Source organism: Molothrus ater, chromosome 2, assembly GCF_012460135.2.
Source record: "Molothrus ater isolate BHLD 08-10-18 breed brown headed cowbird chromosome 2, BPBGC_Mater_1.1, whole genome shotgun sequence".
Lineage (NCBI taxonomy): Eukaryota > Metazoa > Chordata > Aves > Passeriformes > Icteridae > Molothrus > Molothrus ater.
The window spans coordinates 96,345,772-96,373,470 of record NC_050479.2 but is presented as its reverse complement, the minus strand read 5'-3'; the positions used below and the strand labels follow the sequence as shown (position 1 = coordinate 96,373,470).

General features: G+C 38.7%; 1 protein-coding gene across 1 annotated transcript in view; it reads left to right on the top strand.

Annotated features, from left to right (window-relative positions):
- The first annotated feature begins 3,500 nt into the window (after positions 1 to 3,500).
- The window catches only part of TMPRSS7 (transmembrane serine protease 7), a 29,237-nt gene continuing 5,038 nt past the window's right edge, over positions 3,501 to 27,699 (top strand). Inside the window, exons 1-13 of the mRNA XM_036391888.2 lie at positions 3,501 to 3,672; positions 4,397 to 4,527; positions 6,842 to 6,909; positions 7,928 to 8,121; positions 8,905 to 8,943; positions 12,591 to 12,819; positions 14,114 to 14,244; positions 15,449 to 15,561; positions 17,136 to 17,242; positions 21,871 to 22,007; positions 23,140 to 23,247; positions 23,850 to 23,960; positions 25,099 to 25,215. Coding sequence (XP_036247781.1) covers positions 3,501 to 3,672; positions 4,397 to 4,527; positions 6,842 to 6,909; positions 7,928 to 8,121; positions 8,905 to 8,943; positions 12,591 to 12,819; positions 14,114 to 14,244; positions 15,449 to 15,561; positions 17,136 to 17,242; positions 21,871 to 22,007; positions 23,140 to 23,247; positions 23,850 to 23,960; positions 25,099 to 25,215 — 1,657 coding nt within the window. The remainder of the gene's footprint in view (positions 3,673 to 4,396; positions 4,528 to 6,841; positions 6,910 to 7,927; positions 8,122 to 8,904; positions 8,944 to 12,590; positions 12,820 to 14,113; positions 14,245 to 15,448; positions 15,562 to 17,135; positions 17,243 to 21,870; positions 22,008 to 23,139; positions 23,248 to 23,849; positions 23,961 to 25,098; positions 25,216 to 27,699) is intronic.

Sequence of the window (27,699 nt, the reverse complement as noted above, 5' to 3'; positions counted from 1 at the left end):
AGAAAATAGAGAAGGGGATTGTTGTATGAGTGCTAACTCATGAAAAAGATGTAATTATATAATTTGGTGTATGGTGATAGACGAATTGTAATGCTAGCTGGAAAGCAGTTCTAGACTACAAGAACTAAGTTGCAGTAGAGAAAAGCTGGATTGAGAATTATGGTCCTTACTGAGGGAAGGGAGCAGCTTAACTTTGCTGTTGCTTTCCTTACTGTAAAAGGTTTATGATAAATTAATAAAACCTATGAAAATACTGATAATGTAGCACACAGCTTTCAATATTCCTATGAATCCCATGTAACAGAGAACTTTGTCCTGGAAAGCTTGATACATGAATTGCTTTATTTTAAAAGCATAAGATGAGGATTACAATAGATGAAATGAAGACATCAGTTGTTTCAAGTGCCCACTTATATATCCAGTGATGTCAGTTTTGAGTAATTTTTAACAATACTTGACAGGATTTAATTTTTAATAATAAATCTGTCTGTTTAGGTCTAGAGCCACAAAAAGGAGTTACATGGGAAAATGTTAATATAAAATATTATTGTGAGAATCTTGATGAAAGTGAAAGAAACGAAATTTCATTTCTTGATGAAATTTCAGATGTCAGAACTCAACATTCATTGAACTGCCTCCAGCTGGCCTACTGAACACCTAAGAGTATAAAGGAACTTTGTGACAATCCAGAGCTTTAAACAAATGTTCGTTTTCATCCTTAAAGAGACTCAATAAAGTTTGTAAAAAATAAAGAAGATGGGTAAATCAAGTGGAGAGCGCACAAAACAAGAGCAGTTCATTACCTAGATAGAAGACATGAATCTGAAATGTTCCAATTCTGTGTTTAAAGATTTTGTTTGAGGAAACTGTAGAGGGTCATACTTAGTCTTTTAACTCTACTTGTTATTAATTATTACCATGTTTTCTTCTCCTTTTAGAACATCCTCCACCCTGAGATCAAAGATTGCTATCTGTTGCATTTGACTATGGGACCAGCAGGATAGTTGTGGGGATGTTTCTTATGCTTCCTCTGACGATACACAGAGGTCTCTTCTTGATAGTATTACTAGTGCATAATATCAGAGAAATGTATCAAAAATATGTTGGTGAAGACTTCTACAAGTTTTTAATTTTTTTTAAGAACAGGGCTAACATCAAAACAAAGACAGATTTCTTAGAACATTGATCCTCTGAGGTTTGAATAACTCCAGGCATGGGGGTTCCCTGACCTCTCTGGGCATGGCCCAGGTGCATGGCCTTTGTGGTGAAATACATTCTTCCCCCTCCCACAGTGCAGCTAGAATGTCCCCTGCTGCTGTGTGTGGCTGTTGTGGCTCTCTCTTCATTGTGCACCTGTGAGGAAAGTGTGGCTCTGTCTTCTCCATAGCCCACTTTAGAAATGGAAATCTAGAATTAGATTTACTCACACTGTCTTTGCCTTCTTGTCTCCCGCTGAACAACCCTAAGGCTCTCAGCTTTTTGCTGTACATCATATCCTCCAGCTCCCTACCTCTGTGATCTTCCCCTGGAATCACTCTGGATAATCAATATCTCTCATATCCTGATTGGCCCAAAACACAGATGGGCATCTCCTACTGTTGAGCAAAAGGAAAGAAGCATTTATTGTAGGTTATTTCACAACCCCTTTTGCAAATTGCTGGTAGTTGTGCTTGTCATTTCCTGTGTGTCAAGCTGCATCAGCACAGAGTTTTTGTAGCCACTGTATTAAATTTGACATCCCACACTGAAAACTGAAGAGTGAAATTCTCAGCTGGTTGTTTCCTGACTTTCATGTTCTTTTTCTGATCAAGTGTAATATAATTAGTATGGATGAAAAATTACAGTTGTGTCCACACATTTTAGTCAACAACAGATCACGCACTCTTTGCAGGGTACCTTCTGAGAGGCTTCAAACAATGCAATGCTGGTAAATAGGTGAGCATCTTGTTGCACACTTTCTCCTCATCATCTACCTGCTGTAGCTCTGCAGAGGCCTATTGAGCACAGGGAACAGCTAGATCTCCCCAAGACAGGGGCAGTGTGTATCTTCAAGAGTGAGTATGAATTCCTCAGTGTATTTTTGTGTGGGCGCAGAAGGAGATAGGTGTTAGGACAGCAGTTTGTCCCTCAGAGTGAGGCTGTCAGCATCTTGAGCACATCATAGACCAGTTATGTTCATAGACCAGGCCATTGTCAGAGGCCATTTTTGATTTGCACTGCTTAGAAATGATGTACCACATAGAGAGGCCTCTGAGTGGCATAAATTCAGCTGTGAGGCGAGGGAGACACACTTTGAAGATGCCATTAAAATGAATCTAGCTGTTCCAAAACCAAGGGAAAAAATCTATTTTTTTGGTCTTCATCTTGATGAAGTTCAGTTTAATCTTCATATATATGAGCTCCTGAGCCACGTCATTTTGTCTAAGACTGTTTTGTGCTTTATAAATGACTGTGCACTGAAACCCTTGCTGCTGATTGCTGACTGGTATTTGTCAACACCTCCAGTCATGGACAAGCCACAGCTACCTAAAGCCACTCCTTGAGAGCTTCCCTCTCACTGGCATCAACATGCTTCTAGAGTACTTTTCGTGAATGCGCCTTGTTTATGTAGCAATATTATCTAACTTATGCTATAATTTTTATGTAAGGAGGAAATGCGTGGTGGGTTTTGGTTTGTTGGGGTTTTGTTGTGGGGGTTTTGGTTTTTGTTTTTTCTTGTAATTTTATTCTGGTGCAGCTGGGTGTAACAGCTAAAACAGTATTCATATCTAGTACACGTGGTCAGTAATACTCTGAGTGGTCCACGAGTTTGCCAGCTAAACTCTGAAGAGATAAGACAATGAATTTACTTGAGAAATGTGATTGAATCTCTAGCTGATTGAATCTCACAACAAACCATTTGACTGTGACAGGAGATACCCTAAAGACAGACTTTTATGAAGTGCAAGAGACTTTTCAGGCAGCTCTTGCTGTGCCACAGCAACTGATAAACATTTTTTGTCTGCTTAAATGTGTTGATTTGCAGAGGAAAATGCCTGAGGCACGTTGGTGGTGTCCGATACAAATGGGCTTTCCAGAACAGACAAGATGTAGATACCTTATAGGAAGTGGAAACTACTCCCGCAAATACAGAAATGGTCATGTATTCTTTTGTACCTAGATGAGATGATCAGGACATATTTTGGATCCAGCATAGAAAATTTGAGACTGTAGTTCAAAATAAACTGTCAAGCATTTGGATATCCAGGTGATTTTGTGCAGGTCCCATCTCAGCAAGACTGTGCTGTGCTCTCCTGTTCGCTGGAGGTAACTTCTCAGAGGGAGCCAGATATGGAGGAAGAGCCTGTCCATAGCCACTGCTCCACAGCCTGAAGGAAGTGGAGACGTTTCTCTGAGGAGCAAATTGGTTGAGACTTGTTCATCAGTAAATTCCTGCTAGAAAGATTCCACGATTTCTGTTGTCTTTCACCTTATTTTAGGCAGCCAACATTTCAGTCCAAATGGTATCTGCAGAAGACAAGTTGGCAAAGAGGATTCTGGCAAGAAAAAAGCATGACAAATTGAAGAAAAAAGATAAGTTGCTATGGAATTTTCAAAACAAAATAATTCTCTTTACTCTCATTCTATTCATTTTAGGAGTTGTAACATGGACATTACTGTGGCTCTTCATTGGTGAGTTGCTGAAAGTTCATGCAACTCTATATATCATTATCACCAATAGTACTTTCAGATGACTTTAGGATCTCAGTTGTCCTGAAGGCTGTTTCTAAAGTAAACATGGAAATTTTAAAATGGGGTCTGAAAAACTTTTGTCTTTGCTAAGACTTAACAAGTAATAAGAAAAGCTGGCTTTAGGGAGCGTGACTTTATTTCAGGGGTATGAAAAACATTTTAATGTGCAAGCTGATTTGCACAGACCTGACAGGTTTTTATGAGCTTGATTCCTCAGAAATTTTGCCTTCCATTGTGTTTCTTGGCCTTCTGATTCAGATAAGTACATTCTTTTTCAGAATGGATTTAAGGAAGTAAAAGGGGAGTAAATTAAATTTGTGTGTAATTAAGCATTAAAAGCTATGTTTTCCTCTTTAGGCCCCTGATACTAATACTGCCTAAGATACCTTAGAGATGCTTCAGAATCTGGATGTTGATACTGCCTTCAGTTATGCTGGCTTGTTTGTATGGTGGTATCTTATCTTGTGTGTAGGTAACAGGAGCTCATTAACCATAATTTGGTACACATCTAGAACAGTTTGGCTATAAAAGTGTAGTGTTCTTTGGGTAGTTGTTTCAAACTACAAAGTTGATTAGGCCAAATAGATAAATTTGGTTTAGAATTTAATAAAAAAACCTTCATTGTTATTAAAAAAAGGCTAACTGTCTTCTTTGTTTCTTGCAGTTCAGGCAGAAAACAAAGATGCATTGTATTTTGTTGGACTGTTTCGTGTTGCCAACATAGAGTTTCTTCCAGAATATAGGCAGAAAGAATCAAAGGAATTCCTCTCTATGGCACAGACTGTACAGCATGTGGTAAGATGCGTGGGCTGCTTGGTTAGCAAAAAAAGATCAGAGCTGTGGACAAGTGATGTTTAGATGCCTTTGAGGCTGCTGTGGTGCTCTTCTACCCCTTCCCTCTTGGAGGATTATGTGCAAGTGGTGGCTGTCTGGAGGTATGAAGGAACTGACTGCTTTCAGCTTGTTAATCGCAAACCGTTTTGAATGGATCTAGTTTTTACATTTGACTTAAAATTTTCCATACTTTCACCCATAAATTATGATCTGGGACTAAAATTCTACAAAAGTCCTTAAACTCAATTGCCACCTTTGAAACATCAAACAGACAAAATCTCAAAATTTTTTGCATTTACACTGGTATCTTCTGCCTTAAAACATCCATAATTGCCCTAGGGATCACAAACATATTTCAGACAGAAATTTACATTTCCTTCTAATACAAGGTATTCTAAAGACCATTATACTTCCCAAATACCTTGCATCAGTCAAAGCAAAAATAGAACTCTGGATCAATAGCTGCCCTCCAGTGGTAAGAAAGGGGTGAGGGGGAATCTTGGTTAAAATGGGAATTTGACTTTAAAGACATTTGGTGCAGGCAGCAAAAATACATTTTTGCCAGGAATGCTATCCACATAAGGATTCAAGTGACTGTATGAAAACTGCTAAACAAAACCAACAACAACAACAACAACAAAAAAGTTAGATGAAACCAAGAAATTTTTCAATAATTACTAAGTTTTTGTCACCTTATAATGTGAACTAATGTTCCTGTTTTCCAGCTCTTTCCAAGTCTTGCATATTAATCGTTGAAGTTCTTTCAGATAACCAGTGCAGGGCATCACCTTTCCCTGCTATCCATGGAGCAGCTCTAATGTCCTGTATTTCTTGTGTCTTGTTCTTGTCCTGCCCATGTCATACATAGTGGAGAGAGGCAACAGGGAGAAGGTGTTGAGCTGCCAGTGTCACCACCTCCTACTTGAACATTACTTGGAATTTATTTTTTTTTCTGTGAGCTTTGCCTGAACTCATCAATGGATTTTGAATTGCTGAAACTGACAAACTCAACTGTTGACTAAAATTGTTAGTAGGGAAGTGGGGGATTTGGGATTTTGTTTGTTCTCCTCAAAACCCTTTTGTTACTGGCTTCTGGTCCAGAGACCCCAAGTGGTGGTAGAAAAACCTCTCAAGATAGGTTCTTTCCATTTGATAGTAGCAGTAATACATAAAATCTCTTGTACCTTAATCTAGAGCAAAATTGAGCTCTAGCCACCTTATTTAGGCCCTTAAAATTATTGTTTAAACTTTCTGTTTCAAATGATGAAGGTTAGGGGTTAATATGGATGTGATTTTTAGTGTTTGCAATATTCTGTGTCATAGTCCTTTGCACATTAGTTTTAATCATAAAGTAGCAGAGTGAGGTCCAAACAGCTTGAGGTACATGCCACCTTGTGGCTTTGAACAGGATGGGGAGAGGAAAGTTAATGTCACACCAGTATTATCACAGCCCAGCAACAGGGAGAATCAGGAGCTTGCTTTGCCCAAAGACAGTCCTTTGGCAGGGAACAGGCAGAGATTTTGCTTCTCCACGTTTTACACTGTTATTGGAAAGAAATATATTAATACTAAGATGTTGATGAAGAAAATAGACACAAAGGAATCAAAGTGCAAAAAATTCCATGGACACATTTAAAAAAAGATAATTCCTTAGCTAAGATTGGAATCAAGCACTGGGGTTCTCATCCAGGGAAGGTGTGGAGTCTCCATTCTTAAAGGTAAAACTGGAAATGGCCCTGAGCAATGTGGTATAGTCAATGCTGCTTTGAGCAGTGGGATTGTACTAGATGCTCTCCAGAGGCCCTTTCCTATCTCAGTCTTTCTATGATTCTGTGGGAAAAGCTGTGGTATGTGCTGTTCACTGCACATTAGTAACAACGCCAAAAAGCATTGTGAGTGTGTGCACATTTTTTGAAGTTTGGCCTTAAGTTTTAGCAGCAGGATAGGGATGCTCTCTGTGTTTGGGATTTTCTGGGTGAAGGATGTGCATTGTTGTCAAAATTCATTTATATGGAAAGAGCATTATTATATATACCAACTGGCCATAGGGAGAAGATTTGTTGTTTCCTAGGAATACTGGATTTATTACAGATGCATTGAAGAGCTGGTCTGTTCATCTCCTCTTCTGCCTAGCTTGGCTGATGTATGTCTGGAAGTGTGTGCATGTTGCGTAATCTTGGTGGAAAATAGGTTGCTCCTAGAAAAGCCTAGGCATATAGCATCTCTAGGGGTAACTGGTTTTCAGAATGCTAAATCTTTATACTTTGTCTTTCAGATGAACTTGGTTTACACAACTTCTTCTTTCTCCAAATTTTACAAGCAGTCCACTGTCTCAGAAGTCAGGTAAAACTGTGGTTAAAGTAATTGCATTTCTGCTGGGCAGTAGATAATGTAATAAGCCCACAAAACAAGCTTATTTTTAATAGTTATAATTCAAAGTCTTTGCTAGGTACTTGAACTGATAGCAAAATAGGCTTATAACCTATACCAATTCACTTAACAAAAGTAAGGCCAAACTAAAGTAATATAAACTGTTCCTTGTCTGCCAGAAATACAATGCAAGATGAACAAAAACAATGTCAATTAAGAGGTTTGGTAATCCTTTGGCTCATGTAGAAGTTTAACCACTTAAACATGCTGTTGGAGCACAACTCTGTGTTATTGATTAAATCACACATATTTTGTGAGTTATGTTACTGGAATAAAAGCATTTTCTACTTAAGATGAAGGAAATCTATGCAATAAAGTATTCTTACTCTAATATTCATATTTGAGCTAATGTTAGAAGTTTAGTTCGTTTCAATCATCCAGAACCAAATACAGTTTTGGTTCAGAAACTGGACATTTTTGGGCTGTGTTTGATTTAAAGGTCTTTCTCCCACTAAGGAGGTAGAGATTAGTGTGATCATACATGGCCTCTAATGTGTTACCTAAATAGTCTAGGAATCATTTCCTACATAATGCAACACACAGTGCAGGGTGAAATACATACTACTGCAGAGCTCTGCATTTCTGGAGATGATAATTCTACTGTTTCTGTTTTGATCTTTAGGAAATAGTCTAGTTCTAATTCATGTGGAGACAATGTGATTTCCATAGAATCTCCACAGTTAGGAGCCCTCAGGAAATCAGCCTACTGAATATTGCCAACTGGACGTGAAGAGCGTGTTTTGGTGTTTTGAGATTTGTCTTGTTTGTTTCTTTCTTTAAGGGTAAAATATACATTCACTGGGTTAAAGTAATTATAAAATATGGAAATGAGCCATGCACTTCTGAATTTATGCTTCAGAAGCTTGGGCTAAGAGTCTTGTCTTCAGAGGACTTCCAACAGGGTGGTGATAACCTGTGCTCTTTATTTCAGTAACAACAACAATGGAGGCCTTCTTATTCATTTCTGGATCGTATTTGTGGTACCACAGGCGAAGGGGCAAGTGCTGTGTGAGGATTGTGTGGCTGCCATTTTAAAGGATTCCATTCAGACAAGTATCATCAACCGGACTTCGGTGGGAAGTCTTCAGGGCCTTGCAGTCGACATGGATTCCATTGTCCTAAGTGGTTAGTACTAGAACATATCCTCGACTAAATACTTCATTAAGCAAATATTTTTACTTTGGAGTAGAAAATTCTATAAATAAACTAAAATCTTGATCCTACATCTCTAGCTTCTATCACTAAAATTGTAATAAAGGAAAAAAACTGTGAAGAAAAATAAAAATGAGATTTGAGGTCAAATCAAGGTACAAATTGTCCTTTTAAGCAGTGATTGCAAAACTTCCTGTATTGGGAGTCGTTATGTTCATAGTCAGGAGGTAAAATGGAGTCCTTTGTAGGCAGATTTGGGTTAGTCTGTGATTTTAAAACCATAAAAACACGAAGGGTTAAGGTGGACCCCTTCATTGAAAATGAGACTCTTATCACTACTTTATCAAAGATTCAAGAACAGATTATAATAAGTTGCCCATTTGCTAAATAACTTTTGTGCCATTCCTGTCTGAGGAACAAACTCACAACCTGTGATTCAAGCATATTTAATGTATTAAGCTACAAAATGTTTAATGACTTTCTATTCTAAGGGCATCAGCCAGAAAATGATGTCCAGGGTACCTCTGTCTCAGTCCTTCAACTGACTTTGATTGCTTAATTGCCATGCAGTATCTTCTTACCTCACCTCCAAAGCTGCTTGCAGAATTTTCAGAAATAAAGGGGGCTAACCCCTCTCAATGAGAAAAGTGTTTTGTCCTGTGCGTTCAGTGTTAGGACTGAGGTGTGATTGAATTAAACCCTGAATTCTGGATTTCAGGCAAACAAGAGGACTCACACAACTCTTTTTCTATGCAGCAGGTCTTCGGTCAGATTATTGGTCAACAACAGGAACAGGTAATTCACCCTTTTGGCAGCTTCCTGTAGAGGAGAGGTGGAGAACAAAGCTTTTAGTTCATGACTTGGACTTAGATACTGTTCAGTGTTAATTTAAGAGGGCTAAATTCAGCCTTGGCATTTAAGTCCTGACTTACTAAAAGGATGACCAAGAATCTCGCATGTAACAAATATAGGAACTATCTACCTTTAATCTGCCTGGTAAATTTTTAGATGTACCTGGTGACATAGTAGGAAACTAACTAAATCAGGTGTTTGCTATTAATTGTGTTGACCAGCAGATAAACCTTTTCTTAACTGGACAGTAATGAATTTAATATGCTGAAAAAGCGCATGTGTTGTCCATACTTTTGTCCATTCTTTATTCACCTTAACTCCCTTTTCTGCAAGGTTAATGGTGAGTTATTCCTTTGAATGAATTCCCTAACAGTAATTACTTTGGGCAGTTGAGTTTTGCCACAGTTGTGGGAGACACACATTTTGTTTGTATACCTGCTTGGCTTCATTTTGTAAACCTCCCAGAAGGGTTCTTTTTCAGTGTGCAAAGCACTGAATAAGCAGGTCAAAAGTACAGTACATCTACCTTCAATAGTACATGGAGCAGGCATCTAGAAAAAAGGTGCTACTAGGCTGAGCAATAGTACTGCACCTCTGATGGGGACACCTGCTAAGACTCTGTTGTGCCAACAGTTATCAATTAGCTGGGGATGTGTTGGCCTCCCTTGCTACTTGACACAGACTGACTCTTCATCTGGAGAAATCTCAATTTTTTGGTCTTTCAAGGGCTTTATAGCTTTCCATGTTTGTGTTTTTCTTTCCTGAAACATTTGGTTGCACTTCTACCTGTGATTTTTCACTTCTGTTACCTTGTAAAGGTTTTAGTTTGCCTTTTTTTTTTTTTTTTTTGGAATCCAACTACTTTTGCCATGCAGCCAAGTCAAGCTCTGCTAGTTCTGAGGTCCACAGGCAGACTTCAGGTCACAGAGCATGGTCCAATGTTTATATTGCTAACAGCCCATAATTTCTCAAAACTCAAGTCAAGTTTGCTATATCATTCATTTGTATAAGCCTCCCAATTTAAACTGCAAAGCATAACAATATTGGCTTCTATCACATCTCATTAATGTGCATTTTATTTCTATAAAGAGTTTTACGTATTGGTGTTTATTTGCATAGCAATTTCATTTCCCATTTCCGTGTTCCAGGGTGGAGAAGTTAGCACAGTTGGAACGTGGTTCCAATTTATTCCAGAATGCAGCCCCTAAAAGAGAAGAAATTAAGAAGAACGCAACACAAATATTGTTGCTGAGGCTTTGTAGGACTTACATGGTGTCTTTTACACAAAGGGAGAAGGATGACCTGCCATATTCTAGACATCTTTCAGAGACTTTGTATCGGTACCCACAGGTTTCAGATGGTATCTGTGGGAAGTGTGGAGTGGGTATATAATGAAGTGTGGGGACAAACAGCATGGATGGCCACAGTACATGAGAATCTTATACTGGTGCAATTTTATTTGCTGGGGTTCTTTGGCTGTGTCTGTTTAGGACTATAGAATATGATGCAGAGGTAAAAGTGAACATGCAGCAGCACAAAATGAATGAGCATTGGCAGGCTATATTTTGAGAGCAATGGAGTTAATTTTGGGTATGGAGATGAACCCAGTGTTTGGTTCAGGCACAGAATGGAGTGCAGATTTATTGAAGAGTGGTGCTGGAGAAGGGACTTGTGGACATCCAGCTGATGTGAGGTTCTTGCATTGCCATAATATCTGATTGTGCTGGGTTTCCTTGGGTAAAGACTTTATCCAGCTTTGGTTTCAAGCCAGCATGCTTCAACTACTTGTAGTTCTAGAGTCAGGTCTGTATTTGACTGTGCCCCATAGCAGCAGCGACCTTATCCCATTATTAATTACTTAGTAGAAATAATGGTAGTTACATATAATTTTAGGGATTACGATCAAAGTTGGTTCTGCTAAGGGTGACTAGATAAGCACAAATAACTATTATAAAAATAATGTTGTTGTGAAGAGATAAGAACAAGGAAGAAGGAAGAAGAATTACTTAAACAAAGCTTTTAACTGTAATTCATTTAAATGGAATGTGAGCCTTACAGATTGTTCATAAACATTCATAGCATTAGTTTCATGTTACATTCAATCATAGTTTCAAGATTGTAATTTAAAAGTGGAAGTTGGACAAAGCCTGCCACTTCCTGTCTTGATTAGCTACTGGTTAAAAGGTCAACATTTAATTTGAGTCAACAATTGTTAGTAAACTTTCACAGTGCTCTTAATTGGTGTTCCATGATGGCAACTCTTTGAGAGACTTATGTTTGTAATAGGCAGAAATTAGGGCAAATACTCACTTTTGATCTTATTCTCCCTAATTTGCATTTTTCTTCCTTCTCACCTTTTTAAAGAGCTATGTTAAGAGTTTTAGACATGACCAAACAAAAATTCCCTAAGCATTTTGCTGACTGCTAACTGCAATATTGAATTGAAATAAAGACCTCAATATATTTTATTTGGAAATTGCAGTTGTTCCCGCTTAATTGGAAAATTGGATGCAAGTAGGATAATATTTTTATTATCCTTGTCTAAATTATGACAAATTTTTACCCTTTTTAAAATAAATGTTGTGTAGGGTAAGTTGCATAATTTTTATTTCCATTGTTTCCATTTGTTTCCAGTGTTTCCATTTCTAATGGTGATTTCTAGCACAGCAAAAATTTTCAAGACTGGGCAGAACAAAGTCCTGGTCTGAATTAATTTTGATCCTGCTTTGAGCAGAATGTTGAGCAAGAAAACTCCTAGCATCCCTTCCAAACTAAAGGACTTGGTGAATCTGAATTTGTTACTAGCACTTCTAGCTCGTGTCATGATAAAACATTGAGAACCCTGACATTTGATCAATAAAAAATCTGGGGGCATACAGACGTGCAACTGTATTTTTCCTTTGATTTTGTTTTATGTATTTTAAATATCCTAATGTCTGCAGGGGCAAGCAGTACATTTATGCTTTGAAAGTAAATGAGTATGTCCCAGTGAAGAAGTAAGTAATTTATCCTTTAGAGACTCTGCAGAACTTTAACTGCAAATTGTACAAAATGGCACTGCTTTAGTGCAAATACCCTGCAAGAAAATACCCTGGCAACAGCACTGTTGGCCATGCTCTGTACTTGTTATAAATAGACTGTTCTTGGACCACAGAGTTTTATCTAAGATGAAAGCAGTGAATGACACAAACAGCCAGAAAGGGAGGCTTCACAAGTCAAAGGGGAATGTTTTTAACCTGAAAAAGGATAAGTTTGGGTTTAGGGTAAGAAAAAATTATTTATTGTAAGGGTGGTTGCCCAGAACAGCTGTAGATGCCCTTTGGACGTGTCTGAGGCTGGGTTGGATGGGGGTTTGGACAACCTGGTGGAGTGGAAGGTATCCCTGTCATGACAGAGAATTTGGAACTAGATCATCTCTTACAACCCAAACCACTCTATAATTCTATTATTACTTTGTTTTCCAAGTTAGATATGCCTTCATAATTTGCTTTAGTTTAACACAAGTTTTAGGGTTTTTTGTTTTAATGCCATGTGGATTTAGGAGTTTTGGAGTGATTGTGTCCAGTGTTGAAAATGTGACATTTTAACAGGAACAAATTGCATGTATGATCTCTATGCTGACCAACTACATGAGCACTTTCCTCTGGATACTCAAGCTAACTCAGAGGGAACAATCTGCTATTTTAAGCTTATTGCCTCTGTGGGCCACCTTGTCCGCCTTTCCATAGTATCCCTTCAGATTGAAGCAGATAACTGCATCACTGATTCGCTCACCATTTATGATTCTCTGATGCCAATCAAAGATAAGATACTCTATCGGTGAGTATAAATTTCTATTAAGAATTAATTGACAACTTTTGGGTTTTTTTCTGAAGACCTATCATCTTCATTTTTTGGTTAGTTTGGTTTTGTTAAAACTGTTCTGATCTTCATGTATTACTCACACAACACCTGACAAATTAAAATTTCTTGGATAAGTTATATTGCTAATAAAAGGGAAAATTTTCTTCAATTTTTTCTCTTTTTTTTTTTTTCAACTGGAGTGCATCTTCACCTAGCTACAGAACTATGAAAAATTTGTGCACTACTGGGCAAAAATTTCTGTTTCTTATCAGGAAAGAGATGCTGACTGAAAGAGAATGTCAAAATTTCCTCCCTTAAGCAAGCTATTCTGTATTAAGATTAGTGCTTTTCAGATAAAGACTGAAGTTCTGAAACTAAGTCTTGTGATTTTCACTAACTGGCACTCGCTAGTTCAGTGCTTTTTTAATCTGCTCTATTTGTTTAGAGGGCTATGAAAATCTTGACTTGAAGCTGTGATGGGTTGAGGGATGTGGACTACCACTTTTTTTCTTGGCCTTCTCGCTCTTTATTGATCTATTATGCTCATTTAGGAACTTTTTCTTTCAAATCCCTGATAATTAATTCCATAGGACTCTGTAAGTCAAAAGGAAACAGCACCACCTCCATGAAGTAGGCAAATGCTCAGCATTTTCACCTCTGAAACCTTTTCTCTGCTATTTCCGTCTGTGGATAAGCCTCAAAACTGGAGCATTGACTTTTCAGTCCTTTTTGAGAGCTGTCCTGTACTAATCTGTATTTCCAATTGATTTGGATGGTATTCACTCACATGTTAGTATCTGTAGAGGACTGAAGATGTCTGCTAGGTAATGCATATGGAAAGTAATATATTTTTTTTTAATGAGAGTACTTGATTTGCTTAGGTTCTTAATTTCTGACTTGAAGAATAACTTTCTTGTCTTTCCCACTCCCCAATAAGAAGATAAGACTGTTGGTCTAATAAAATAAGATTTTTCTTCAAGCTTTTTGTTAATTTTTCCTTCATTCATTTTTACTGGGAGTGAAGGCTGGAAGTCATCATCTCATAGAGTGAAACATTCCATATTAATTTTCATGCCATTTCCTTCATTTTTGTAAGAAGAATTTCCAGTATTGAGTTTTAAACTGCCCTTGTAACAGGTACATTTTTGTTCAAGAGCATGGAGATTTGACTGGACTTTGAAGGAGGTAAGATCTGAACCAGTGGAAAATTTATGCATAGAGTGAGAATAATGTGTTAATTATGTATTTGCTCTTCTTTCTTCCCCCTCAGAGCCTGTGAACCAGCTGATTCATTGGTGTCACTTGTGTCCACAAATAATCTCATGCTGGTAATATTTAAGGCAGCACAAGTAAAGGAGCAAAAGGAATTCCATGGCTATTTTGAGGTCATTACACAAGAAAGTAGGTTTGTTCTGTGTTTGGAAGTGTGTTTCTTATATTGTTTCTTCTTCTGAAGTGTCTGTCATGTTTCTGACTATGGCAAAATGATTCCTGTATCTGAGTTTCTCCTTTTTACAAGTGCCTGTCTCCCTTTCACCTTCTTTGCATTACTCCTATTGAGTAATGTAATCCGATCAGACTGGTTGTGAAGTATGAATACAAGAGGCTGAAAGCAGCCCTGAATTCAGTTGACGAGGACTGCAGTGTGCCAGTAGATGGGGCTGTTATTTCAGGTGTAGCAGTGGTCGCCCTTCTGCCTTGGGACTCGGGGATCATGTTAAAAGCGGAAGGATGACAGCACTAAAAACTGCTTCCAGAAAACAAAACTTCAGTTGCTTTGTCTGAATTTGCTATCAGTCACTGCCTCCTCAGGAACACAAAAGAGTCTGTAACGTTTGTGCATCAAGCTCATGTCTTTATTGCTTTAATCTTTAGGAAATGCTGAGATCATAATCACAAATAGTGCAAGGAATATCATGCTAGTGGCCCAAGAAAAATCTCACACAACTCAGTGCAAGGAAATTCAAGCTGCTAAAAAAGATGCTGCATACTTTTAATGTTGAGTAATTAAGCATTAAAATATTATCATAAAAACATGTGATAAATTCTCCATAATAATTAACTTCAAGTTCTATTCTGCATGGGCTGTGTGTTGGTTGGTTGGTTTTCTTTAAGTTCAAGTTGAAGTTTTCTTTGTTTCTCTGCGTGTGCAAGTTTGTCTTTAATGAATTCCGTAAATCCATTGAGCTGTCATCCAAGAAAGTTTGGTTTCCAGGAAGCTGATTAGTTTAGTATTTTGTCTACTTCACTTCTAGTTAGCTGCTTTCTAAGACTTGAGGTCCCTGTGTAGTACTGCAGTGTGGATGTATTGGCATCCTTGTTTGCAAAACTGTCTTCAGTGAAGTAACATAGATTTACAGTGTGTTCTTCTGGTCCTGCAGAGACTAGCACTCATCCCTGGATCTTTACAGTCTTTGTCTTCTGTGTGCACTATTGGGAAGGGTCCCTTTTTACAACGTGAATCCAGCTAAACATAATTCCTGACCTGCCCAGCTTTGCAGTGACAGACTTCTGATAAATTTGGATGCTTTAGCCCACTGAATAGCTTTACTGAAAGTATATTAAGGTTTGCCAAATTTTGCCTCTTTTAATTTTTTTTCCCTAGGGTGTGGGAAAGCAATAGTGACAAAAGAGGAAACTGGCTATGAAGGGAGAATCACAAGTCCATATTACCCAAGCTATTATCCTCCAAAATGCCTGTGTGCATGGAACTTCCAGGTAGCGTTATTCTTTCTCTCTTAGGCACTGCTGTGTGTTTTGGCCACATAGAGCTTAAGTAAAGCAGAAGTTATTGAATTGGCAGTAACCTGCATCCTCACAGATGCAGTAGTTTAAAGAAATGGTATTGCTGAATAGCTGGCTGTGCTCAGGTGTTTTTTCTCTTTCTGTGCACTTGTTTTTAAGGAAGAGAATATAGTATCTAAGCTGTCCTATTACAAAGGTGAAGAGTTAAGAGTTTTGATATTAAGCCTGCAGAATTACTTCATGGCAGGCAATGTAAGACTTGACTGTTTTTAACTCCTCTCTTCCCACCCCCAGAAATCTGAATGAAAAGTATGTACAAAAAGCCTAACCTAGTTATTATTGCCACTTCTCTGGTATCTTTTCATATGCCTAATATATTTAATTTGTCTTCAGAATGGTCTGTCCTATCAGCACAATCCTGTGCTGTTTGTTTAATTTGGTATCCTTTTTCTGCATCATTTCATGTACTCTCCTGAAAGCAAATTGCTGAAAGTTGATGTTGTTTTAAAGTACTTCTGTTTTCTCTGACATGAGTGTTTCCTTATCAGTGCTGCTGAAATAAGGTCTCCAACAGGCTTTGCTCTTCAGTGTTTTCCTCTCTATGGAATGTAGCCATGGATATGATAAGATCCACTTTTTACCCATCTTTCTGCTTATGGTACTCATGACTTGTTAATCTAGTGACTGACTACAATTAATAACAGCAATATAAATGAAGTCCAGCTAGCCTACAGCCTCTTCCTCTTCTAAAATGATGAGGTGATTTTTGGGGGGCTAAATTTACAGTCTTCAGTTCACCCTGGACTTCTGATAGAAAGGTTTATTGCTCAAACCAGTTTCATTTTCAGTGTTGTATTTTCTTGCAATATTGAAAATTTGCTCATTTCCCAAGCTATATTTTTTGTAAGAGAGAGGGAGAAAAATTTTCATTTCTGGTTTTTTGCCCTGAATCAGTTCTTGTTTTTAAATGAACACTTCTTTGCTGTGCAAAAAAGGTTCTGTTCCTTTTTATGAAAGCAATTTCCAGTTAAGTATGAACACTTGTGATTTTGCTGGGTTTAGAAATGTTCTGTAAAATATGAAAGAATGCATGGCTGCGCAGGTGCTAGCAGAAGACTATAATAATGTGGGTAGAAGTAACTCCTAGCATTACAAATGTGACACAAGTATTCCAGGCAGTATCTTAACTCTAAAAATCCTCTGGGGCTCTGTGTCCCTACACAAGTACATTTGGATGTGTTTGAGTGCTTTGATCTTGATACAAAAGCTGCTTTCTATGGCCAGTGGCTCTCTAAAGATGAGAAGACTATTGGCTAGCGGGGGAGAAAGCCTGCAGCTGTGGTGGGCCTGTGTCAACCCTAGACTCAGGACTGAATAGCTGGCAAGTGTGTAAAGTGCTGGCTGTTGAGGTGGTGAAGCCAGCACAGCTCCCAGAGTGTGGCAATGCCAAGCTCTGTAATTCCTGAAATACGTTTATACACTTTTATGTTCTATGCCCACAAAAGGAAAAGGAAGACTGCTTGCACTATCTTTCTTGCTCACAACAGACTCCACAGAAGAGCCTTGGTGTAGCTCTGAAGTTCCATAACTATACCATTAGTGAGAAGAATATTAAAGGCTGTGAGCAAGGATGGTGGAAAATTAATGAACACATGTAAGTACTCTGCATGGATTATTAATGTAATGGTACCAAATAAACCATCACATTACTACTGCAGCTCACTCAAAAAGCTTCCACAAGGACAGAAGTAATTCACTGGGGTGTCCTACCATTCTTTCATTTTAGCTGATAATGTAACAATCCTTATAAAATATGTGTGTGTATATATATATACACATATACATATATACGTATATATATATACACACACACATATATATATAAATACATATTCTATTGAAAAGTACCAGAAAGATGAAGACAAGAGTCTGTGGTACTCTGGAGAGAGAGAAATGGAAAGAGTTGGATGAAGATTGGTGTCCTGTGAACTCTAAAATAAATCTGTGTATAAATCTGTGTTTTCTGGGGCCACTAAACAAGGTCCGGTTAAAGCCCTTTTAAGTGTAATTTAATTCTATGATTGCTCAAGAGGACAATGAATCTAATTAACTTTTTGGTGAAAGCCATTGCAATGAGATGGTTTGGAATAGAACTATAACTGCTTCCTCATTCATGTCACTGGCTCTTGAAAGAGAGACTGCACGAAGTAGCTTTCAAGGAACCACTGTTTTTGATTTTTTTTTATTAAAATGTTGCTGCTGGTTTTTAATTAAGACGCCACTGCTTTCCCAGCATATTGTCCATCCATGCTTTTCTCAGTTTCAAAGTCAGTATCTTTAGAATACAGGATGATGAGGCAAGGCTAGATTTAAAACATCTTTTTTTTTTTTTTTCCTAAACTTCATTCAAATGGGAACCTCAGTAAGATTAGTCTTGAAACTTAAGTTTCTGAACTCACTACTGGAACTAAGTGAATTAGGCCCTTAAGAGTACACTGAAAGAATAACATACAGAAGAAAAAGCTTCATCTGTTCTTGAACAGCATGTTGTATTTATAGAGCGAAAATTCAATTTGAATCTCCTACAACTGTACCTTGAAGGGAATTGGTTGCTGGACTAGATGAGTACATAAAAACACCAGTCAAACACACCACACGTAGTATGTTTGTGTGATTTTTGGGGGTCTTTTTACGAAATAAATTGAAAGATTTCTGATATTTGGGATGGTTGAGATAAAAAACAAAGGCAAAATCTGGAGAAAAATATTATAATAGGATCATACTGAGGAATTCTCTGACAGAGAATCCTGAAAGAATATGAGCAGCTTTTTGACAAACCTGCCAATTATGCGTTCCACAGAATCAAATGTCCATGGTATGATTCTTAGAAGTTCACTCAGGGTTACTTTTGAAGTACTGCACAAGAACACATGTTCCTGCTTTCTGCTGCAAGTTGCTGGCTATAGTTATAGATCAAGACAAGCTTTCCTTTGAACAACTGTTTTTCATTCAAAATAAGGCTTTTGAGCTTTTGATTTTCTGTCCTATATTAACTTTTGAAGGGGAAAAAATATGACTTCAAGCATGAAACGTGGTGATGTGTTTTTTTTTTTTGTTTTTGTTTTCCAAATTTTAATTGTTAATGAAATGGGGTGGGGGGGGTGGGGGGGGCAGGCAGGGGACCCCCATTTTTCAGCCTCTTGCAGTTGCAGCCTACGGGATGTTTATTCTGCTATCTTAGATAAAAATGGTTAAGAACCTTTGGGATACTGATATTAGTAAACACTGTGAACAAGCAGGTGGTGCAGATAAGGTTCCATCAGACCTCTAGGGACAGCTTTCTCTAACCAGAGACACTCAACACGACCATGCAGTTCTTCCTTGTCTTTCTTCCAGTGGACATACTGCCTTGTCAAAGTTACAGCTGGTGAACTTCTTACTTAAAGTTCTCAGAGGCAGGAATACCCAGGAGTGTCTTATGAGGAGACTAACAGAGCTTTATGTGAACACAAAGGTGCTTTATTTGTCTTAAAACTGTTAGTGCAATATCCCCTTGTTTCTGCTACAGCATGCATGAATTTGCTCATCCCCTGAAAAATTATCCTACTCACTTCTCCAACATATGGGCAGGATCCCCTTAATCAGTTTCTCTCTGCAGCAATGGCACAGAGTTACGGATGGTGCTTTGCAACTTCTATTTGCCCTGGACTTGGATATATGACCAGTAAAACACCAGCAAAAGGCTCCTGAGGGCCTGTAGCTTTCTTTTACCAATCCCATGAGCATATAGCCTTTCTCAATGTACAAAGGAGATGTACCTGTTTCAGCTTTTCCACAGATGGGCAGTAATTTCTTCTGCTTTTGGTGAGATGAATTTGTTTTATTTGTCTGAGAAGGGCTCAATGCAGACTTTAACCTTCGTTTGTTGTTTGTTTGTTTGTGGCTTTTTGTTTGTTTGGGGTTTTTTATATTGCTAGGGTTTGTTGGAAGGAAGACTGTGTCAGTCATTGGCAGAAGAAGAAATGTAGAAAATGTCTGTGAACTACTTGAAGGGAATCAGACTGGTAAACAGCATTTTGCTGTGAACTTTGACAGGCTGTTTTAGGTTGGGAGCATTGGTGGCAAACACTAAAATTGGTGACAATTAGACTTCCTGTTGTAGGAAGTCTGCACTCAACACTGATTGATTTGGCGGGTGGGTGTACTGGTTTGAAGGCAAACCAGCAGGAGGAATTAGCTTCACATGAATATTTTGCAAGAGCTTCCAGGTCAGAGATACAATTTAATAGGAAAATTGCAATAAAGGCAACACTGAATAGGTACAGAAACACTGGCCTAAACAGAGGAAGTCAGAATACGACCTGACACCCTGTTGGTCAGGATGGGAGAAGCAGTCCAACTAAATGGTGGCTGCAGTGCCATTGGAGGATGGATACAGCCTTGTCAAAGCAGTGATCCTGTGAAAAGGTCTCCTCTTTCTCTGGAGATCCAGCGGTGGCTGTCAAGAGTCCTCTGGGTATCAAGTGGTGGTATTGTGGTGTCCCAAGCCCCAAATTATATACAGGCAGGACTGTTTGGTACATCCCCCAGGGCAGGGAATTCCACAATGGGATAATGTAATTCTGTGAGTCATTCTGGGGAGTCCTTGACTTAGCAGAGTTGGCCCCCTCAGAGTGGTGACTGCCTCCCCAGAGGGAGTTACCAGGGTTCTCTCATTTTAACAGCTCACATAGATGGTAGTAGAAATATGTACTTTTGGTTACACCTTACATTGTAACCCAAGACTGTAGTTAGTGGGTTTTTTTGAGGTTTGGGTTTTTTTGGGTTTTTTTTTGTTTTGTTTTTGTTTGGTTGGTTGGTTGGTTTGGGGGGTTTTTTTGTGGTTTTTGTTGTTGTTTGGTGGTGTTGGGGTTTTTTTTTTTGTTTGTTTTGGTGGGTTTGGTTTTGGATTCTGTTTTGGGTTTTGGGTTTTTTGGGGTTTTTTGGGGGGGTTTGAGGGTTTGTTTGCTTGCTTCTTTGTTTGGGCCTTCTTTTACAATTAATTTTCCTATAGTAAGAAGTTGTAAAATTAACTCAGATTTTTGTATCTGCTTCCAGGATGTCAAAGAGAAGTCTTATTTTTAAAATTGTTTTCTTCCTTTATTTTTCACATTGCTGGAACAGATACCCCTAGATATGTTGACAAGATGTTTGATTTTAGTACAGTGAAATAGGGCGTACATGAAAACATATGAATGTGTTCATTCCTTTTGGCAGACCTCACTGGGATGCTCAGGACACTGAGGCAACATCTGTTCACATGGAAAGCACTGAACAATTTTTCTCCATTCAGTGACATGAAGAGTAGTCCTGGTGCAATGTTTTATGTGGAAAAATACACAAGGCGAATATTTACTTCTGGCTAATAGTCCACTGCTCCATTTAACAATACAACAATCCATTTTTTTCTTTTGTTCTTTCTGTGCATTTTGTTGTCAGTGAGTGACCTTGTACTGCTGTCAAACAGTGTGTGTGCCAAGTCTGCTAAAAATCAATACAGCCACCTGTGCTCTTAAATCTACTTAAGATTCATATGTACTTTTATTTTGGCAGGAATACTAAAGCCAGATGTTTTTCTTTTAAGTGTTGCATTTTTGAGGCATTTTAGTTGAGCAGAGGAGGGAGTCTTTATTTCCACTTCTGGAACAACCTGTACTGTTGATGTTCACTGATATACTACCTCTAAAACAGTCTCCATTTTTAAAATAATGATTCAACAACCTTTCCCTTGTCAAAGAGGCTTTGTTTGGTTGTGGGGTTTTTTTTGCTTTGGGGTTTGTTTTTTCTTCTTTGCTTTTTTTAATCTAGTATTTTTGTGGCCCACCTCCAATCCCATGGTAGAGAATGGCATATTTGATGAAAGGAACATTAGAAATTCATTTAAAATGGATGGATTAAATATTTGCTGGCATCAGAAAGTACTTAGGTTTCTCTGAATCAAGTGGCACCTAGGCAGAAGTCCAAGGAACCTCTTTGCCAAAATAGCAATTAAAAGTATATGTGCACCCAAGGCATTCTTTTTTAGGACTAATTATTTGAAGGTGGGACATTCAGAAGTAAATTTCTATAATGTTAATGGTGGATGAAGGCTGGGTAACTACTGAGAAATAGTTTTGGTTTTGGTTCTTAATTAATGTATGGGAGCTGACTGTATTTCTGAATTTCAGTGGTGTTGACATTTAAATTGTATATAAGGCAGTTTTCCCGTGAAGGCTGCTCTAGAATTCGCCTGGACACTTTCAGGTACTGTGGTTACTATGTTGATCACCAAACAGTGTTCCACGTTACAAGTTCTGCTGTCAGCGTGGAGTTGCAATGCAGTTCCAAGGTCTCTGAGAAGCCCCTGCTGGTGGAATATGGCAGCTATAACATCGACCAGCGTAAGATGGACTTTATCTCTTTCAACCCCTCTTTGCATTTCAGATCTGTGAAGTAGCATTTTTTGGGTCCAGTAGGACCTAATTAAGTTTATGCAGGAAATTACCGGTTGGGCTTCAGTTAATTTTCTTTTCTAATCTCTCTAAGTCAGATGATAGCAAACAAAGAACCTTTCTAGGCTGTGCATCTAAGGTTTGCGGGCATGTGCAGCATGCTCTGCTTTCCTGCATGCACACTGTTCTCTTCTGCACAGTTCTCAAAGCTTCCTGCATGACTATAACCATGGTGAAGTCAGTTGAAGTCTGTTCCTGTTTGTTTTAATCCCCAACAGTTTGTTTGCAATGTTTCTATTGCTATAAGGATTATAGGTAATGAAAAGAGTACCAAATAACCATCTGCTTATTTCAGTGTTTCCATGTATTTATATACAGTGCGTGCAAATCTGAAATCTGAGCTGAAAAAAACAGCTCAAAAAATTAATAAACTCTGAGACCCTGAGTTTTTCCAGTCTGTAAAATACAACCTGTTTACTGGTACTTTTTCACCTGTGTTACTCTTATATATTCTTTTTAAGGTGGTAGAGAAGCAGTGTTTTCTAGACATAGTTACTTGTCGCATTAGAGGAACTCTATTCAATATGTATATGTAGGGTATGTAAAAAGAGGAGAAATTTGATTATTTTAGTTTATAAGGCAGAATTATGTAGTTCATACACCTCCTCAACACAGGTTATTTACCAAAGTTGCAAAGTACTACAAATTTTAGTTATTGGAAGTGAGATGTCCTTTAAAACAAAGATGGCCTTCTAAGTAGTCTTGTGTTGCACCATAAAACACTGGCTTATTTGTTCCAGCACTAGAGAGCCTGTGGTACCATATTCCAGGAACAGCTGAACTGGAACTTTAGAGATATTTTTTTCCTCTTCTTTAAATCCCAGTTTTCAACATTTGAATTCAATTTAAGTGCTGGCAATATATACAGACTATTAAATTTAAATCAATTTTATTGTTCCTTGGAGCAGCTTAGTGACTGTAAATTGAAACAAGATGGCAATATTTGTGAAAAAGAAATCTTGAGGTTTGGTTGCTTGGTTTTTTTGTTGTTTTGGTTTTTTTTTTTCCTTTTAACCTCCAGCATGTCCACCTGGACATTTCAAGTGTTCTACTGGCTTATGCATCCAGCAGATGCAGCGCTGTGATGGCATAAACAACTGCTTCGATGAAAGTGATGAACTCTCTTGTGGTTTGTATTCACTTATTAGAGATCTTGACTGGAAAACAGTGAATGTATTCTCTAATCTTAGAAGGCAGCTGAAACAAGGTGAAATATTTTTAATGAGAATAACAAAATATGTTTTCATCTTCCTTTGTACATCTGGGTACAGACTATCTGTCTGTCTCTTGAATGCTTAATTCATAGTTAATTGGCAAGGGACAAAACCAAGAATAAAGACAATATGCACTGGAGAGCACGAGGAAGAAATTTAGATGTGCAGTAATAGCTGTAGTAGGATGTATTTTCATATGTGATAAAAGCTGGCAATAATTAATGAAGTTCTGTGCCATTTTGATGTGAGGTTTTTTTGTGGGGGAACAACAAAGAGGGGTTCACAGAGTAGATGAGAGTGATACTAAGCATCACCACCTGGGGCACTCACTGAACTCCTTTGTGCTCTATTTTCTCCATGCATAATGTGGCACTGATGCCCATCCTTGTATTGGAATGTATTGCCTTGTATTGCCCATCCTTGAAGGAATGAATGTTGTATCCAGACATAGTCAGAAGGGGATGTGTTAGCACTTACAGGAATGCTTCTGTACCTGATTTGGCTTATATTTTTAAAGTTGTCCCTGAGTGGAACTGTAACTCCAGCTTTGCAATACAGGACAACTTGCTTGCCTGCAATGGAGTAAGTGATTGTGAGAACGGAAAAGATGAGCAGAACTGCACCCACAGTAAGGCTGTTCTCCTGAATAACTTTTTTCCTCTCTTTTGTCATCTGTCCATTCCTGACTTGAATTGTGGATGCTGCATTCAAAAGGTTGAGAGGCACTGTCAAATCTCACTTGGGCTATATAATTCTGTTTAATTCTTCTGATACACTTAGAAACAAGCTGTTACAGATTTTAAACTATTTCTTTTTAATAAGCCCATGAACATCTGTTTCTGCAAAACACTGGCAGAAGAATTAAGTACTTCAGGTGCATGATGGGGATCTAGGGATTTAAAAGAGAAGCTGAGATTTTATCTCTTTACTGCATAATCTGTGCAAATTAATTCCTAGATCCATTTTACCATCTGTAAAATAATGATTAAAATGATAGTTTCTCTGTCATATTTTTCAGGGTTATAAGGTTAGCAGAAGCTGTAAATTTGGCATTAGACAAATAAAAATTTTGAATCAGAACTTTCTTGAACTTTTTAGAGTAAATGGATGCTGTGACCTATGGAAGGGTCTTATGAAAGGGAGCACAACTGCAAAGTTCTGCAAGTAACTTTTTAAAAGAAAACTTTTTTACTCCTCTCACAAGACAATCTGTTTAAATGATTACAGGATACTTCTGTGCATTGACAAGAAAAATGGATTGGGTTTGAGTGCATTTATTGCAAGTCACAGGGAAACAGGAAAATGATGAGGTTTGGGGGTTGCTGTTTTACTGGATACAGTAGTTAATAAGGCTAGTTAATGATACTAGTTTAAAAGGCTGCTTTCACTGCAGTCCTTCATTTCACATTTAATACTGAATTACAAAGGAGAGCTCCTTTCCAGAGTACTGGATGTTTTCTCTTGCTATCCTTACACTCTAAATCTAATTTTCACTATTATATCTGTGTGTGTTAGTGCTGTGGGAAAGGATGGGAAGAAAACTTTGTTTGGACTTAGCCAAATAAATGCACATCCAAGTACAGATGCAGTTCTATTTGAATAGCTTATTCTCTTTAGAGGTTAAGCCATCCCCACCAAAGTGCTTTTTTTGTCATATTACTTCCTACCTACTAATATATGCACATCTTCTATCTGTGCAGACATGTCTTCGTGTATTAAGCTGAGCCAATGGTTGTTTTGGGTTTTTTTCCTCACAACTATTTCAGGTATTCCCTGCACCAACCACACATTCAAGTGCAGGAATAACATTTGCATTAGGAAACAATATGCAAGGTGTGATGGGACTGTGGACTGTGTTGATGGAAGTGATGAAAGCAGCTGCAGTAAGTTCCTTTCAAATATTCATCTTTTTGAACTTTGAACTTTTTACACAATAAAGACCTTTATTTCTTCCTGTTTTGGAGTGGGTACAAGTCAGGCTGCAGGTACTAAATTTTTATTGCATTCTCTCTGCGATGGTTGGGTAATGATCAGCTACCAGTTTACCACAGATCTAGTTTCAGAACTTGCTAGGTTCTTGTGGGAGGGTGGGCTTAATGTTATGGGAAGCCTTAAAAAGCTGTACTGCTTATTGCAGCTGTGCTGAGGATTAGGGCATCAGGGTTAATTACAGAATGAACTTGGTTAGTTGGGGAGGCAGCAACTTTTGTTGTCTGCAGCAATGCCAAGCATTTCATTGAAGTTGAACTGTATTTGGACTTCCAAAGTGATACGGCTGCAATGGGAAAAAAACCACAAACTTTTCATTTCTCTGATTCTTCCAGATGGTGAAGACCCCAATACTTCATAGCATCAAGTCAGGTTCTACTCTTAAATCTTCCTAAAGTAACCTCTGTGCAACCTTTTAAGTTTGTTTTGATGTAAAGCGAACAGATGGTTGTCACTGCAATAGCAATAAAAGTGGGGTTAGGATTAGTTGCTTAAACTGAATGGTCTCAAGTATATTACATAACATGGATGTGTTGGAACAAGTTCAAAGGAGGTTTGTGAAGATATCTGTGGGCTGGAGCACCTCTCCTATGAAGACAGGTTGAGACAGCTGGGGTTGTTTAGCCTAGAGAAGAGACAGCTTTAGGAAGAAGGCTCCTAGTACCTTCCAGTACCTAAAAGAGCCTACAGGAGAGCTGGAGAGGGACTTTTCACAAGGGCGTGTAATGATAGAACAAGAAGGAATGGCTTTATAATAAAAATGGGTAGATTTAGATATAAGGAAGAAATTTTCCACTGTGAGGGTGGTGAGGCCCTGGCAGAGGTTGCCCAGAGAAGCTATTGATGCCTTGTCATGGTTTGACACTGGCACAATGCCAGTGCCCTTATGAAGATACTTTTTCTCTGGTTTTTGCTGTGAGATGTGACCAGGAATAAGCAAAGCAGGCTCTTACTTAGGGAAAAAGAACTAGAACTTTATTAACTACTCTACAACTACAGATAAAAAGGAACACACACACAGGGAAAATGAAAACTTCACAAGTGCATTTCCTCTTCCCCCCACCAAATTTCTAACACAATACATTTATTCTTCAAATCACTAACTTTTGGTCTAGCACCACTTTTTAGACAATCAATCTTCAGTTCATCAAGAGGAGAGGAGTCTTTCTTGTACTATGGGCTTCTTCTGGAAACACAGCTGAAGCTTCGTGTGTTTCTGTGTCACTCGTGGCACGGCCCGGAGTACATCTGCTGTCGTGACCTCTTCCTTTTCATGTCCAGTGCTCTCACCACTGAACACGGACCAGAGCTGCTTCTAGGGTTGTCTTTTAAGGATGCTCTGTCCCGATATAAAAAAGGCACAGTTTCTCTTTTGGGACACTTGTCTCCACAATCTCTCCTTTGGGACACCTGTCCCCCCCATATTTTTTCACCCCCTGGGGCCGAGGGGCATCAACACTGAACCCTCTTGGTTCTGAGGCCATTGCCTCCCCCTAGAATGCAGTCTCTGTGTCACAAGGAACATGGGTCTGTCTATGGCTGTACAAAAAGAGTCCAGCAAAAGCCACTCCATCATCTCTTCTCACTAGGATTCTTCTCTACTCTTCTACTATTTCTCGCTCACCCAGACCTCTTTCACACTTGCACATTTCTTTCTTCATCTTCCACTCTATCTTCCAGGAGAGGTCAATGATCTGTAAAGTTCTCATTCTCTAAAAAAGGGGTTAAAAGCTCCTACAAGTGGCCGGTTGAACCCCCCCTTCTTCTCTTTCTCAGCCATGCTGCCAGCACAGGCCCATGTTTATCAAGCTTCAAGGTTACAGTCTTAGGCAGCGGCTCTCTCTCTCTCTCTCTCTGTGTCTCTCAGGGGGGGCTGCCCGATGGCTCCCGGTGTCTCCCTCTCTCCCTTCCACCCTTCCACCCCCGGGCTCAGGCCTACCTCTCCCGGCCACATGGCTTTCCCCTCCCCCTGCCCAGCCAGCAGCTGGGCCGGGGGAGAGACCCAAACTCTTTCCCGCCGGAAACCCAAGAGAACCCTCCCAGGGGAGAGCTCTGCTTTTAACCCCGTGTTCTCAGAGGCATGTCCATGTCTCAATGGCCAGGTTAAATGCCAATATTAAAGTCTGAATATCTATTGGCTAAAAACACAGCATCCCAAAAAACACATTTCCTGTCAAACCACCACATGCCTCATCTCTGAAATTGTTCAAGGCCAGGCTGGATAGAACCCTGAGTAATCTGGTTTAGTGGGAAGGGGTCCCTGCCCATGGGAGGGGGAGTTGCAACTAGATGATCTTTAAACTCCCTTTCCAAACCAAACCATTTTAGGATTTTGCCTGACCCTCAGCTGTCTCTGGCTTGCTGCCTGTATGACAAAT